We start from the raw sequence: 17,930 nt of genomic DNA on the forward strand, positions 1-17,930 counted from the left end.
ACCAGAATCAGCAGCTGTGATCAGCAAGATGTATTGCTCCTTAGTCTCTCGATCCAGGCTTTGTACCAAGTGGAGCTCTCCACTGGCTGAGAGAGTAAAGGCACTGTCTTCATTTCCACCAACAAGAAGGTATGTAAGTTTGCCGTTTAGACCTTGATCATCATCCCTTGCTACAACCTATAATAGTGACATAAGGATATTATAATAAATAATAATACCTGAAGAGTACATGATTGTGTTTATCATCATTATCTTCTGTGGCAAAGTATTTTTTTGGGAAGAGGAAATATTCCATCTGTGACAGAATGAGTTTTAATACTTGGAGGTTTATTACAAATTGCATGTTACAGCAAACTGACAATTTAAAAAGAGTGGTATCTTTAAAAAGTGATATTTTAAACTACAAAATTATTCATTTACTCTTTTTATCCATATGTTAACATATTATTAACACCAGCCTTTGAGCCAGCTTTAGATTCAGTAAAATGCACAGATGACTTTGTAGGAACCTGCTAAATCGAAGAGAATATTGTATCTGCTTCTGTCTCAGCATATTTAATGAAACTCTCCACTGCAGTAATGCCTCACCTGAAAGAAAGAAAGAAAGAAAGAAAGAAAGAAAGAAAGAAAGAAAGAAAGAAAGAAAGAAAGAAAGAAAGAAAGAAAGAAAGAAAGAAAGAAAGAAAGAAAGAGAATGTGCTCTATGGAGATGGAAGTGGAAACCAAGGGAATGAAATAAGCCTAATGTGTGTTTAAGATAAGGGGCCAACTGTTATACAATTTGTAAAGGAAAGCATTGCATGCTATGTTATACTCAAAAAAAGCAATAATTCAACTTTACAAATGTTAGAATGTATTTCACTTTTTGAAGAAGCAAATAGCAAATATTTGTAATAAATACGTTTTTAAAATGTACTGACCTGAAGAATAACTTTTGGAAGTGTCCCTAAATTCTCAGGGACATTGACAGAATATGGAGAAAGCTCAAATATCGGAATAAAATCATTGACATCCATCAGAACAATATTGACTGTGGTGGTGTCTGTTCTGGAACTACTTCCACGATCAGATGACTGAACAGTTAGTGAGTAGGAGGGCTTTTTCTCTCGATCCAAAGGTTTGGCTACTGTTACCACCCCAGTAACAGAGTCTATACGAAACTCATTGTTGCTGTTCCCACCGATTATAGAATAGCGAACCTGCCCATTTGTGCCTTCATCTCCATCTGTAGCAAACACCTGAATCAGATCTGTTCCTGTCAGAGTATTTTCACCTACCTCTACTTTATATAGCTTTTGTGCGAAGAGGGGGCTGTTATCATTGATATCAAGGACTACTACAATGACATCTGTAGATGAAGAAAGGGATGGTTGACCTTTGTCTGTAGCTACCACAGTTAAGGTATAATTAGCAACTGTTTCTCTGTCAAGTTCCCCAGTGAGCCTTACTTCACCATCAATAGTGCCAATACTAAATTTATTTCCCAAAGGCCTCAGCAGAGTATATTCAATATAGCTGTTAGGTCCACTGTCTGGGTCAGTTGCTTGAGCTTTAAACACAATCGTGTCTATGGGTGTGTTTTCTGGGATGTACGTCAGCTTTGGAGAGATAAAGCTTGGAGGATTGTCATTCACATCCAGTAAAATAATGGACACTTGCGTTGTGCTTGTATATCTGAAGGCTGGTAGAGTAGCCATGTCATGAACCTGAACAACAAGGCTATAGAAGGACTGACTCTCCCGATCCAAAGGCTGCTTGATGCTCAGAACTCCATTCTTGTCAATATTAAATTGACCTAAGCTATCTCCTGATGTAATGCTGTATGACAACTGTGAGTTAGCGCCTATAAAACAAAAATAAGGATACATATGAAATACACAGAAATAGGTATTTGAATGACTAGTAAATAAAATAATTAGTGGTAGATAAAAATGGCAAAATGTTTACACTTCGAAGGAATACAATTATGTGGTAGAAAATCACTTTTTTAGGTCACCTGCAATTACACCAAGAAGTATTAAGGTGATATATTATATTTTATATGTTAGAATCAAGAACTGCACTCAAACATTACTGAAGATATTGTTTGGTAAAATATTTATAAATTGTAGAAGTTTATCAATACACTTCTGTAAATGTGTATATTCTCTGACTGACACAAAAGCCATATGATAACAACACACTAATTAGGGCACAATATTTATTTATTTATGTATCTGTACTGTTTTATTTCAAAAGGACACCAAGAGCAATGGCTCCCCAAATTACTCTCTCATATGACAACCAAAAACTATATTATGGATTTAATCACTAGCTATCCTTTCAGATTTATAAATGTACACCATGCTTTGAATATGTTAATGTGTAATAAGTACTCTTATAATTCAACAGGTATCAAACCTACTTCCACTGTAGTAAAGAGGAATTTTTCTATAGACTTTTGATATCTGGATCAGGGTCTATTAAATTTATCCTTTCCTTCTGGCCTCAAAATAATTTTTATTTGAAACAATGTAGCAATGGTATCTGTAAAATATTCAGTGTAAAAGGTCACAACCTTTTTACACAACTGAAGTAAAGGACAATATTTAACTTGATTTCAGTAGAACAAGAATTTGGTCCTACGCTGAGGCTACATCTAGACTGATGCATTTTTTTCGGAAAAATTACACAAATAGCACTCTGCAACTTGCATACCTTTTTCAGATTGTTTTTTTGGAAGAGGCTTTTCTGAAATTTGGCCCGTCTACACTGGGCCAAATTTCGGAAAAGCTTCCTCTTTCGGAAGAGCCCTTCTTCCTCATGAAACAAGGAAGACAGGGCTTCTGAAAGAGCATGTCTGCTCTTCCACAAAAAATTCCCTTGATGCAGCGGAGTTTTTCCGGGATACCAGAGGTATCCAGGAAAAATTTCATAGTCTAGACCCATTATTTTGAAAGGTATTTTGAAATATTGGGCATTCTGTCAAGTTGGGGATTAGGTATTTGGGGATACCAGAAGTATCCTGAAATAGCACCACAATGTAGATGTACCCTTCCTGAACAAGGATAGTAGCAATGAAAGTAATGGACCCTCATGAGGCTGGGTACCAAATAAATTAAAGGAATTAGGGATGACAGTAGTTGTATATTTACACACACAATCCATATGTTCATTGCAGGGTGGATGTTGTACATCACTACTGGAATATAACATTTAGAACAGCTGGATAAGCAACATTATCATATGACAAAGGATAGAGCTTGATTCACCACTGTGTTACATGAGTTTCAAAGCAATGTAACTTCATATGTCCTACCAGTATACAATAATTTTGAGTAATGTGGTGGTAATCAAACCGTTAAAGTCTCTATCTTGAAATTGGATAGGGAGGGTCCGTGAACCCTTATGCCCATGCAGAGGCTCTGCATGTCTGCAAGGGGAGTCTTTGAAGATTAAAGGTGAACCCCTTTAATACCCTAGCCCCATTTAAGTTCATCACATCAAAAATTCCTACTATGTCTGATTCTTAATGTAAATAATGATACACATTCACAAGAGAGAAATTTTTAGTACTATGTTCACAATAGCTATTACAGAAAAAATTAGGAACTGTACTAAAAGAAAAATAACTAGATTAAGCAGAGCAACAAAGAATAATATACAGAGATATGCGATACTATATATGAAAGAGCATTCAAAATATCAAATGAACAGCCCATATCTTATGACTGAAATATAGCTGCTGCAGTTATGGCCAAGGAAGATATTCACAAATTTTGCTTAAAAAATACACTGAATCCTGACAAAGTACTAAATGACTTGAAAACTTAAAACCCAGAGCTCATGTTAAACATTTGAGTTATTCTATAAAAAGGTGAGATGAGGTCTGTTTTTCTTTTCTCTCTGGTCTCTGCATTAAACCCTGAAACCATAAATTCATAATTTTGAAATTCTATATTTAGCTTCTTTGTTTATAAAGGTTGTGTTTGAAATTTATAACTAACCCCCACTGCACTTCTTTTTCCACAATGTATCATCTGAAAATAGACATTTAAGTATCTCATTACTTTGTATTTCCTGCCAAATTGTATTCAGTAGCTTCTCCCATCTCCATTGAACTTACTAGGAAATAAATGATTCCTATATACAAAATATTAATCATTGCCATTTATTGTTCTCAAACTAGTAAGATTCTAAATCATTATTTTTAAGCGTGTAGAGCTAGACATGAGAAATTATACATTTAACTAATATTTGGGAAAGATTGCTGTATTTATTTTACAGACTTTAATTAATTAATGTTTGCATCTCGCTTTGTACACTAAGTATTATACATTTGTTTAGTTTGGTTTTAACTTGCTTAACTTTACCCAGGAAAATGTCCTGAAATGTCAAGGAGGAACATGAAAAACTACCAGCTTCATCAGCTGGCAATCCTACTTCTGTTTAAACCAATGGGAATTCTGCTACTGGCTTTGATGCGGGAACTGAACCCTAAAGAAGAAGAATGAAGTTGAAACACTCCCATTAAATGTTATTACTCTGTGTTTCCAATCCTTTCTGTGGTATATTTTATCACTTGTTCCAGATACAGCTTATTACTCGTTCTTTTTTTATCTGCATATCCATACGCTATTTTATTCCTCGGACAATACTGATTCATAATCGTATCAAAATTACAGCAATTGCCATTCTTCCAATCCATGACTGTTTTATTATACTTTCCAGTCTATTTCTATGTGATACAATGTAGTTCATTATTTGTATTGGTTTTTAAAAGAAAATAAAAATCTCATCATTCTTTGGATTTGAATCCTGCAAACATCTCACATGCTCACTACTCACATGCTCACCTAAAATCCTTTCTGAAGTCAGTGGGAGCCTTACCATTGTCTTCAGTGGAGCCAGAATTTTACCCGTCATCTCACTGGAGAAAGACATTGTCCATTTAAAAAGAAAACACTATACACTTCACTTAATTGGACGTGGGGCATCTTTCATCCGTATCACTATTGTGAGTTAGACGTCCTTTATGCACGATGGGAAGACACCTCCACACTGATTACTGTGACTGAATAACAGTTGGCTGCCTCATTGGATTGATCTTTTCTCACTGACAGAGCGTGCCTTCAGCGCTCAGACAGGGAGATGTCAAGCTCTTTAAAGTTTTTAATGTGGCTAATTAGTATTAATGGGACAAGAAAAACTGATCCCTTTCCCCTCGGATGGGTTCACACTGCGCCGGCTTGTTATCAGCAGATATCCTGCTTTCTTGCCTAGAGATTTTTTTTCTGTGGCAGTCGTTCACTTCTCTACAACTCTTATAAGCTTAGTTTTGTTTTGGTTTATGAGGAAATTACTCAAGTTATACCTTTGAACACATCTTCGATATAAAACAAAAACACAAAAACCTGAAACAAAAGATACAAGAACCAATGCATGTCTTTTTTTGCACAGCTTTAAAAACTACATTAGACTCCCTTTGATAATACTACCAATTCTATATATAAAAGCAACTCAAATGGCTGCAAATAAGTATTAAGGTGGGTCAAACAGAAAAATAGCAATGAAAGTATTTTCTTTCTACAGGCTCTCTCAGAATTTACTAATGTTTATATTGGACTGACAGAAAAGGCCACCTGGTATAAAACAACATGCCTTTCATAGCCCAGCAGGCTATTTGTATCATTTCACAAATGATCAGAAAACTTCACAAAAGTTAATATACATTCAGATTAGGGCTGTCAAGTGATTAAAAACATTAATCGTGATTAATCATGCGATTAAAAAATGTAATCGCTATTAATCATGTGATTAATCGCGTGCACTGCCCCTTTGAAATGCTGCGGAAGCCCTGGATCAGCTGGAGTCCTCATCTGACCCCAGGCTCACTGCAGTTACCCCTTGGAATGGCCACCCCGGCGTTTCCAAGGAGCAGAACCACGGGAGCCCGAGATCAGCTGGAGTACCCAACTGATCCCCAGCTCCATGTCGCGCTGCCCCTTGCAAGTGCCGGAGCGACGTTTCAAAGGGGAAGTGCAGCATTAATGCTTGCGATTAACACAATAAAAAAATTAATGCATTAATCACAAGCATTAACACACGTTAATTGACAGCCCTAATTCAGATCATTATCTGTGAGCTTATGAGAGGTTGGTACAGCTAGGGCTGGGGGAGGCACCCCCCCCCCATCCCTACTAGGGAGGTTGGGGCGAGGAGGCCACATATCCTGAGCCTCCCTGGCCATGGAGAACAGGAAGGGCGAACTCTGGGGGAAGCAACACTCTGCCCCAGAATGCCTACAGCAAGTGTGCTGGGGGCAGAGTGTGGGCAGGGCCATGCCTGATGGTTTGGGAAGGCTGTGCCTTCCCCCGCCTAAACTACCAAATGCCTACGTGTGAGCTATTTATGGAGAAGTACAATAGTAACTCCTACCCTGTTTTACACCAGTCTGCAGGGAACTACAGGGAACTACAGGGAAAGCTGCAGGGAACTACAGCTTGTTAACATCTGCTGAAGTGATTGTTTTATAAAGTACATTATATGAAGTAATTACACCAATGCTGTTGTAGCTGTGTTGGTGCCCGGATACTAGAGAAACAAGGTGAGTGGGTGAGGTAATATCTTTAATGGGACCAACCATGTAGCACGAGTATTTATAAGATGTAAACATGTAGAGATTTAAAAGATGAAAATATGTATAATTTGAAGCTTGTTTCTCTCACCAACAGAAATTAGTTCAAGAATGACCTTGTTTCTCAGTATAGTATATTGAAACCAATAAGCTCATGTAATCCATTTTCTGCTCTATTAAAGGTAAATCCACCCTACTAAAAAAGAAAGCTTGCCATAAAATATAGAATGCAAGATCCTGTCCATTATGCCCCACTGGTTCACACCATGTGAGTGCATTTACACCTTTGGAATTTGAGTGCAAAGTAGGTTTAAAATGGTACTCTTATGATCTGGAAGCATTTCACGTGCATTGTGTATAGCATTGTGTAAATGACTGAATAAAGTGCAAGACAATGGATAGTAAGATCCACAATGTTTAAATGGCATTAAGGTGATCACCCAAAGCAAGGGGAAATTCAAAGCCAAGCAGTACAAACCATTCCTCGTTGCTTTTTCATCTACTTTTTTTGTCATATTTTGGTGTGTTCAGTCTCCTACTATCATTGATGTTATCTAGAGTGATGTGTACATAATGTAGACAGGGGCAGATGACCATTTTGCAGGGCCCAGGGCAGCACAATTTTGCGGGGCCCCCCTTTGCCATGGCGCATGTGCGGTGGTGCCACAGTGCATGCGCGGGGCTTCTTGAAGCGCGGGGCCCAGGGTGGCCGCCCCGCTCGCCCTGCCCTATATCTGCCCCTGAATGTAGATTATCATTCACTTATAATATCTACCATGACATTTTACAGGTAATTTTTATAAAAGTCATCCTCATTAATGTTTACACAAAATGAAATATCCTACACAGTATATGTTATGTATATGTACACCATAATTATTTTTCAATAGTCATAACAATATGACAAACTATATGACAACAGTCAGTTTGTTAAATACATTATATATATATGTATAAACAAACACCCCCCCCCCACACACACACACATATAAATATATAACATCTTTTAAAACCCTACATGTTGCACCGTGTAAACTCTTATACTAGAGGGTTTGATGCTGAGAATAATTCAAGGATTAAAACCTTTTAAGTGCGCATTTCCCTCACATGTGGTGACACCATCTCTTCATCTTCCCTGATAAAATACATTCAACCAGAAACATTGTAATGATGGCTGATGTGGTTTTGACATATTTCTCTGAGGTGTTTTGGAATCTATTACAGATTTTGTTTTAAAATAAAAATAGGAAAAACAAATCAAAACAAAATATTAAATTAAACCAGTTGCATTATATATCTGATTTAAGATCAAAATATTAAGAAAAGTATCTTTAAATATTCTGTTTTCATTGTGCCTAATTACTTCAACATGCTCAATATGTAAAACATTCCAACAATATATATGCCCAATTTGGATGTCAGGGAAGCTAGTAATTGACATCACTAAGCACAGGAATGTATTAAATATCCGTTGGTTTTTTATTCACGTCAAATAAAAAATGGTGGAAAACTTTCACTCTGCAACATAATGTGAATCATCAAACCATTTACACACAGTGATAACTAAAATATCCAGGGTTTTTTTTAAATGAATATTTCAGACACAATTGTGTGGTTATTGTGGATAAATAATGTCTTTATAAAGATGGCCATTATTTGTCCATTCATGAACAAATGCCTTAATAACTTGCTAACATGAAACATGAATCTGTCATCAGAAGTTTTAGAATACAAGGGAGCACATACCATAATCTGCATCAGTCACATTAAAGTTGAGAATAGTAGATCCAGGAGGCAGATTTTCCATCAAGGACGTGCTGTATGAGGGCATGCTGAATAGAGGCGGATTATCATTTACATCCAGTATGTTGACGTAAACTCTGACGGTAGTGAACTGACCACCTCCATCTTCTGCACGGACAGTAAGAATGTAATATTGCTGCACTTCATAGTCCAAGATACGAGTGAGGTTAAAGACTCCGGTGACTGGATTCAAGAAGAACATGCCATCTTCATCATCTTCACTTACAGTGTATGTGATTTCTCCATTGATGCCAGAGTCATCATCAGTAGCTAAAATGGCTGCTACCAAAGAACCTACACAAAGCAATGGAAATACTTAGTGAGAGAACAAGAACAAGCAATTCACAAAAGACTAGAAAAAGAACCAAATGCTCCTAAGGAATTGGTAAATAGGCCATTCCCATGGAATAACAGGTCTCTTTCTTAAGAAAAAAGAGCCTCATAATTATGTTTTTTATTAAGATTAGGAATTAATTAAACACAGACCCCAATTTCCCAAAGTACTTACACACCAAGGTCCACTCCTATTCAGCAAAGTACTAAAATATTTGCTTAACTTTAAGTGCCTGATTAGACCCACTGAGACATTAAAATAACCATACCTAAGTTTGCTAAATATCCATTTTCTCTTGGAAAAGTCCTATAGATTTGAAAGGGATCGATCATGGAGGGTATTACTGAAAGTAAGAATGTTCTCTAGAATTATTTTAAAATTTAAAGAATTTAATAGAAAATATTTCTTTTTAAAAATCAACCTTAAAATAGGAGAGAAGTCTCTATCGCATTTTGTATGCTTTACAAAAATCTGTAGAAAAATTATCATTAAATTCCCCAACAATTTTCAAAAAGGGTGTGCTCAAAATGATCAACTATTTCATGGTCTTTCCCTCCACAAGAACAGTTTTTGCTTTTTGTCATATGTTTAATTTTATTATGTACAAATGTTTTAGGCTGTTGACCAATATGTTTTTTATTTTAAATTATTGTTAGGATATACAGAACTGGGGACAGACATCTCTATTTTCTATTTAAATTTTTTAAAAAAGTAAATACACTGCACAAATGGAGACTAAATAATGTCTTTCAATAGTATTTAACTTGCAATGTTCAAGGAAGGGGACCCAGGGTGTAAGTAAATACCACTATTAAACCTGATTATTCTTTTGTTTTAAATAGAGCTACTAACAATTGTAGGGTCTGTTAAACATGTTAAAGTTACCATAAGCAATTTTTTAATAGTTTGTCAGGAAACTAAAACCCTCATATTCTTCACAAAGGCTATATTCATAGGGTACATCTAGATAGCAGCGCTATTTTGGGATACTTCCGGTATGCCAAAATAGCTCTTCTGTATCTCTAAAGCATGCCCGTTATTTCAAAATATAACGGGCTCGCTATTCTAATGACTCTGTAAACCTCGTTCTGCGAGGAGTAATGGACGTTTCAGAATAGTGATTTATTTCAAAATTTGTCATTGTGTAGACAGTGCCAAATTTCAAAATAAGCTATTTTGAAATTGACTAGAAATAAGCTACGCAATTTGCGTAGCTCAAATTGTGTAGCATCTTTCAAGCTAAGGGGGCAGTGTAGACACACCCTTACAGTTCTTCACATACAATTCCTACTTTTTTGAGTTTGGCCCACTGTTTTATTTTTGCATTTCTTGCTATACTTTACTGAAGTTTAGAAATTGGGTGTTAGTGTTTAAGTATTTTTAACACTAACTACAATTAAATTCACTCAATTTCTAAAACCAATAATGTTTTACATGCTTCACAACTCCCTCAGTTATATTCAAGTAATGCAACTATGAAAACTGCTCATTATCAGAATGAAAATTATTACTACAATTTCATCTCTTTAATCAAGCTGTGCATTCTGGTTTCTGTAACATATGTTTGATTTTCTAATGTTTCAGTATTGCTGATTGCACATTAGTTGGCTGAAAGGCCATCTAATACTGGATCAGATTACCAAATGTACAGTAACAGTATCAGCTGTAATTGTAATTTGCAAATAAATAAGGTGATCATTGCTAATCATTGCTAGCTTTTGTACAATGTGCAGTGTTAAGAAAGGTGGCAAAGAGCCATTGGGCACATACCCCAGCCCCGCTGTGAAAAGGGCAAACATCAATTCATAGACTGAATGGAATACTGGGAATACTCAACTTGTGTATTCCCTAGGACATAAGATACAGCAAAGGGGGAACACCTATTTGCCCTGTGCATGCTGGCCTGTCAACTGGAAAAAGATCATTAGAAAGTATAATGGGACAAGCTGCACCATCCTAACAGTAGCACCCCTGTGTGTGTAACTTCCACCAGGTGCATTTGAACCTGGGACCTCTGGAGCTTAGTCTAGGAGCCTCTACCCTTTGGGTATGTCTAAACTACATGCCTCCATCAACGGAGGCATGAAGATTTGTGTATTCGAAAAAGGGAAATGAAGCCGCGATGTAAATAATTGCGGCTTCATTTAAATTTACATGGCTGCCGTGCTGAGCCGACAAACAGCTGATCAGCTGTTTGTCGGCTCTGGGCGCTAGTCTGGACACTCCCCTGTTGAAATGAAAGCCTTTTATCAACATCCCCTGTAAACCTCATCCTACGAGGCATAAGGAGGATGTCGATAAAAGGCTTTCAGGTCGGCACGGAGTGTCCAGACTAGCTGTTTGTCGGCTCAGCACGGCAGCCATGTAAATTTAAATGAAGCCGCGATTATTTAAATCGTGGCTTCATTTCCCTTTGCCTATCTGTCTAATCTACATGCTTCCATCGACGGAGGCATGTAGTTTAGACACACCCTTAGAGTTAAAAGCCAGCTGGAGCTCAGCCCATTTTATAGAAGTCTCTTGTTCTTATCTGTTGCTGTGGTCTTGGTGCCACTGTACAGGACAGTGAACCACGCTAGTTGTATGGGTTACATGTACACCTGTGATGAGCAAGGGTGATGGCCCAATATTGCAGCAAACTGTGTCTAGACCAGAATACATGTACGCATTTTTGCTACATGTAAATGTATTGCCCTCAAATTCTTATGACTTTTTATGAACTTGTGATGCTTGAGTTGTATATTTTTAAGCCTGTTTTCTCTCTATATATTAAAGACAATTTTTCTTATGGAGCAACAGTGATGTCATCACTTCACTCTTCATCACCCTCTCTCCCCACCCCAGCCTCAACGGAGTCCCCGGAAGGGGAAGAGGTGGCCATGGCTCAGGGTTCCCCTCCCCCACTCTTGTGGGATGCGTTGGGCTTCCCGCTGGCCCCCAGCTACCCTGAAGGAGGGCCAGGGAGTGGCAGCAATAGCTCCTCACTGCACTGGGGGCCCCGAAGTTCCGGGACCCAGTGGGGAACTGCCACCTCTGGCTGCTCAGGCCAGACGCACTCCAGCCTAGAGCCCTCACCTCCCCCCCCTCGCCCCCCCCAAGATTAGCGCATCAGTGCCAGCTTCCTGCAGGGAAGCAGGGAGAGGAGAAAACCCCAAACCTCTGCACCAGAAGGGGACTAAGAGCTCTTGGGAAGGCCAGGAAGGAGATTGGGGGGGAGGGCAAGAGGCCAGGGCTAAAATCAGGGGGAAGGGTGAGAGGCTAGGGCTGGCATGGCCCCTGGTTCTCCCCTCCCCAGCAGCTAGGTCTGGTGCGGCCCCTGGCCCCCTCCCCCTCCTCAGCAACCAGGGGTTGAGAAGCCAGGGCCAGCATAGCTCCCGGGGGGAGAGCCAGGCTTGCTTACCCCCCCTAAACAGGGGGGTTGTCCAGCATAGTGAGCAGGAGGAGATGAATATTTTCATCTCAACTTGCAAGGGATTATATGCACACCTGCAAACATAAAATGTACTGAACCTAAAAACACTATATCCATTACCTAAGGCAGCTTCAGCAACTATCTTTCTGTGTTTAGAACAAGAATTCCCATAGTACTGCAATCACTGTTAGAGGCAATTTTGTTTTCAATTCATCACACTGAGCATCATAGTGGTCTCCCAAAAGTGTTTGCTCTGACTCAACATATGTATTGTATTATCTACAGCATGCACAATAGCATGAGTGAAGGAAAGAATTTCAATTTTAACTCAGAATTTCCTCCCCTGGTCAGACCGAGTCTGACCCTTTAATATTATAGAGATTTTCTTTCCCTTTTTTATTTACTTCTTTTTAAAGGTCCTGTGAAAAAGAAAAGACCTACAAAACCTCTCATTGATGCTCTAGTAATTCGACAGGTCCTTTGGGCAGGATGCATGTAATATTAATATACACATTGAGAGACTATATTACCCACTTCATTGAAGAATAAAAATACTATGGATTCTCACAACAGACATTCATTCCCATTGTACATACTGCAACAAAAAACCACATTGATTCTGGGCTGATGATGGGCATTTCCAAGTTGCAGCCCAGAGGTGAGTAAAATGGAGTTATGAACAGAGTTGTACAAAATGTTCACTTCAAATCCCAATGCATTTGAGACTGAGGCACATTAGGGCCTTAGCCCAACTCAAAAATATCAGTTCAGCTCTATGGAGGTCTCATATTTGGTCAGCGTACATTCTTCTGATCCAGCTGGCTCGCCAACTGCAGCACCCCTATACCTGCTTCCTGTTGGGACCTGATGTTCCCTAGATAGGGTATTCTGGAAACGAGTGGCAACCTTCCACCAACATTTTTCTGTTCACTCTCATTTAACACTAATAACCAGAGGCCCCAATCAGGATTGAAGTGCTCATTGTGCTAAGCACTGTATAAAGATATAAGCCCTGCCCTATATCTAAAAACTACAATCTTCCTTTTCTGCCCTGCCTTCATAGTTAAAGGAAGGCTCTAACCTATTAGCACATGGGTATTATGAAATCCCCAGCAACCATGAAATCCCAATCCCCCAGCTTTCTGAAGCAGGTTTATCCCCTATGAGTATCAAAATAACTAATGATGGCAAACTAAATATCCTTTCACATGATGCCTATGGGACAAATTAAGGCCCCATTCTGACCACCTCTAAAGATAGTAAATTAAAAGGAATGGGATTTGCATCCATTTGGCCTTCTGCCCACCATTAAAATGATGAAGGGACTACAAATACGAGGAGGACATCACATGCCCCCAAAAAAGCAGAGTTTTCCTATCGTTCCTGAAGAACAGAAGGCTAAGTAAAATATGCATCCCACCCAGAGGCTTGTGCCTATGACGTGAATAGGTGAGATATGAATGGTGTAGAGAGATTTGTCTCTATACAATTTGAACCTGCAAGAGATCATTTATAGTTTTGCATGCTTGAGAAGTGAAGTAAAAGAAATATTTGCAAATATTTACCAGAGTGGCAACAGTGTATGAAAAAACATAAAGTAATTGTAGAATTTAACTTCTACATCATTTTCCTATGTGAATGTCTATGCTCTAAATAACATGGATAAATGGTGATGACATACATAAAAAACAGAATGTTAATGTGCCACATGTTAGCAATAAAAGTTAGTGTGCCAGTAATGACAATATTAGTGATCACACTTGTACAAGTCAACTGAAAATAAAGGGTGCAAAACATCAATTTTAGAAAATAACAAGGTTTATTCCTTACTTTACCTGGAGTAGTATCTTCTGGTACATCAAATGAATACACTGGTTTGGAGAATTTGGGTATGTGATCATTAACATCACTAACAGTAATGTTTATTCTCATGTCTGAGGACTGCAGACCATCATCAGCACGAACCAGCAGGGAATACTTGGAGCGACGTTCCCTATCCAAACGTTTGGTGGCTATCAGATCTCCTGATTCAGGGTCAATGTGGAAGCTGTCATCAGCACCACTAATGATAGTGTAAGTGACAAGAGCATTAGCTCCCTAAATAAAAACACAAGTGATTATTTGTCAGACAACCCTTTACGACCAAGTCATTCCAACAACTGCTATCTGCAAAACACCTGTTCAGAACAATTCTCTTAACAAAACAGCAATCTCCCACTCTTCTCATATTTATTTGGACTGAATGAATAGAGGTATGTTTATTGGATATTATGTTTTCACTCCTGTTAAAAAAAAAGAGGATAACATCTATTCAATAAAATAAAGTGCAGAAAAACATTGATGCTCTATAAGCTTTGAAATGTGATCAATCTAAAATAGAGCTGGTACTAAGGATTTCCCAGTCCCCAAACTTGCACAGCATTCCTCACAGAGTTATAGAGTACTATCACTAGGGACATTATTTGGTCCTCTTACATAACAGAGTAGTAGGCTGGAGTCTGTGTGGTAGGTAGGTGGGTCACGTCAGTAGAAAATAACACACTGTGGCACACAAAAGGAACATTTGTATCTAATCAAAATATCATTCCTTAAAATATAATGATAAATTTGTTGTTTAAAATTACAAGTTATTTAGGCTATATCTACTCTATGAGATACGGTTATGATGCCTCTACATATACTTGTGCTAGCACTCATCGAGCGTAGCCATGGTAGCATGAGTAGTGGAAGCAGAGGTACGGCTGACCTGTGATATGTACGAATTCTCCTCATAAGATCTTAAGAATGGCCAAACTAGGTCAAACCAAAGTTCCATACAGCCCAGTATCCTGTCTTCTAACAGCGGCCAATGCCAAATACTCCAAAGGAAGTGAACAGAACAGGGAATCATCAAATAACCCCTCTCCTGTCACCCATTCCCAGTCTCTTACATAGGACATAATTCCTACCCATCCTGGCTAATAGCCATTGATGCACCTAACCTTCATGAATTTATCTAGTTCTTTCTTGAACCCTGTTAAAGTCTTGGTCTTCACAACCTGCTCTGGCAAGGAGTTCCACAGGCCATGATGCGCTGTATGAAGAAAAACTTCCTTTTGTTTGTTTAAAACCTGCTACTTATTAATTTCATTTGGTGACCCCCTAGTTTTTATGGGAACAAGTAGAAAACTTTTCCTTATTCACTTTTTCCACACCCGTCATGATTTTACAGACCTCTATTTTATCCGCCCCTTCCTCCTTAGTCTCCTCTTTTCTAAGTTGAAAAGTCCAAGTCTTTTTAATCTCTCTTCATATGAGACCTATTCCAAACCCCTAATCATTTTTGTTGCCTTTTTCTGAACCTTTTTCAATGCCAATATATCTTTTTTGAGATAAGGCGACACATCTGTATTCAGTATTCAAGATGTGGGTGTACCGTGGTTATATATAGAGGCAATAAGATGTCTCTGTCTTATTCTCTACTCCTTTTTTTTTGAATGATTCCTAACATTCTGTTTGCTTTTTTGACTGCCGCTGAACATTGAGTGGATGTTTTCAGAGAACTATCCACAATGGCTCCAATATCTCACTCTTCAGTAGTTATAGCTATATTAGTCCCCATCGTATTGTATGTATACTTGGGATTATTTTTTCCAATGTGCATTACTTTACATTTATCATCATTAAATTTCATTTGCCATTTTGTTGCCCAATCACTTAATTTTGTAAGATCTTTTTGAAGCTCGTCACAATCTGCTTTGGTCTTAACTATCTTGAGCAGTTTAGTATCATCTTCAAATTTTGCCACCTCACTGTTTACTCCTTTCTCCAGATCATTTAGAAATAGGACTGGTCCCAGTTCAGACCCTTGGGAGACACCACTAGTTACCTCTCTCCATTCTGAAAACTTACCATTTATTCCTACCCTTTGTTTCCTGTTTTTTAACCCTTTTTCAGTCCATGAGAGGACCTTCCCTCTTATCCCATGACAACTTATTTTACTTAAGAGCCTTTGGTGAAGGATCTTGTCAAGGTTTTCTGGAAATCTAAGTATATTAGGGTATGTCTACACTAGCCTCCTACTTCGAACTAGGAGGGTAATGTAGGCATACCGCACTTGCAAATGAAGCCCGCGATTTGAATTTCCCGGGCTTCATTTGCATAAGCCGGGCGCCGCCATTTTAAAATCCCGGCTCGTTCGAACCCCGTGCCGCGTGGCTACCCGCGGCACGGACTAGGTAGTTCGGACTAGGCTTCCTAGTCCGAACTACCGTTACTCCTCGTGGAATGGGGAGTAACGGTAGTTCGGACTAGGAAGCCTAGTCCAAACTACCTTGTCCGTACCGCGTGTAGCCGCGCGGCACGGGGTTCGAATGAGCCGGGATTTAAAAATGGCGGCGCCCGGCTTATGCAAATGAAGCCCGGGAAATTCAAATCCCGGGCTTCATTTGCAAGTGCGGTATGCCTACATTACCCTCCTAGTTCGAACTAGGAGGGTAGTGTAGACATACCCTCATATCTACTGAATCCCCCTTGTCCGCATGTTTGTTAATCCCCTCAAAGAACTCTAGTAGATTAGTAAGGCCTGATTTCCCTTTACAGAAACCATGATGACTTTCCCCCAACAAAATTATGCTAAATTATGTGTCTGACAATTTTATTCTTTACTATAGTTTCAACTAATTTGCCTGGTACTGACATTAAATTTAGTGGTGTGTAATTGCCAGGATCACCTCTAGAGCCCTTTTTAAAAATTGGCATCACGTTAGCTATCTTCCAGTCATTAGGCACCTGATCTGAGTTAAAGGATAGGTTACAAACCACAGTTAATAGTTCCACATTTGCACATTTGAGTTCTTTCACAACTCTTGGGTGAATGCCATCTGGTCCAGGTGACTTGTTACTGTTACATTTATCAATTTGTTTCAAAATCTCATCTAAAGACACCTCAATCTGGGACAATTCCACAGATTTGTCACCTAAAAAAGAATGTCTCAGGTTTGGGACTCTCGCTAACATCGTTAGCTGTGAAGACCAAAGAAAGAGTTCATTTAGATTCTCCTCAATTACTGTATTGTCTTTAAGTGATCCTTTAGCATCTCGAACGTCCAGAGGCCCCACTAGTTGTTTAGCAGGTTTCCTGCTTCTGATGTACTTAAACATTTTGCTATTACTTTTTGAGTTTTTGGCTAGCTGTTCTTCAAATTCCTTTTTGGCTTTTTCTTATTATATTTTTACACTTAACTTGACAGAGTTTACGCTCCTTTCTATTTTCCTCACTAGGATTTAACGTCCACTTTTTAAATGATGCCTTTAAATTGGTGGACATATACTTTGCGTAGTTGTGTCTACATTGCATATACTAATGCTACCACAGCTGCACTGCTATTTATACTCACATTAGCTCAGTGCGAGATAGTATGAGTGCATATACACAAGAAGGGGAATCCAACCCTACCTTGTAGAGTGACTAGATGTCACCTTAAATGCCGTGGTTATGTTTGGTGACATGAGAGAGGTAAAGATAGTTATGTGACGAGTTGGACAGAATCCCTCTTACCAATTTTTTATCCAGACTGTTTGTTCAAAAACCAGGAATCAGATAACCGATAAAATAAATTAAAACTTATACTGCTGCCCCCAGATTCAAACAGCTAGGCATAGCACTTTAGTTGACATACCCTCTGTATACTCAGGTGTACCTGGTGTATGGAATACATTTTCCTGTAATTGTATAGCTTAACAAAAATATTTAATGAAAACTTTGCATTTCTTAGGTGACCACA

General features: G+C 38.6%; 1 protein-coding gene across 1 annotated transcript in view; it reads right to left on the bottom strand.

Moving 5' to 3' along the window:
- The window catches only part of FAT4 (FAT atypical cadherin 4), a 242,442-nt gene that overhangs the window by 92,147 nt on the left and 132,365 nt on the right, over positions 1-17,930 (bottom strand). Inside the window, exons 3-6 of the mRNA XM_075929867.2 lie at positions 14,001-14,262; positions 8,363-8,713; positions 921-1,843; positions 3-177 (exon numbers count right to left, since the gene is read on the bottom strand). Of these exons, the coding sequence (XP_075785982.2) occupies positions 3-177; positions 921-1,843; positions 8,363-8,713; positions 14,001-14,262 (1,711 nt within the window). The remainder of the gene's footprint in view (positions 1-2; positions 178-920; positions 1,844-8,362; positions 8,714-14,000; positions 14,263-17,930) is intronic.

This window comes from Pelodiscus sinensis, chromosome 4 (genome assembly GCF_052426305.1).
Source record: "Pelodiscus sinensis isolate ZL-2025 chromosome 4, ASM5242630v1, whole genome shotgun sequence".
Lineage (NCBI taxonomy): Eukaryota > Metazoa > Chordata > Testudines > Trionychidae > Pelodiscus > Pelodiscus sinensis.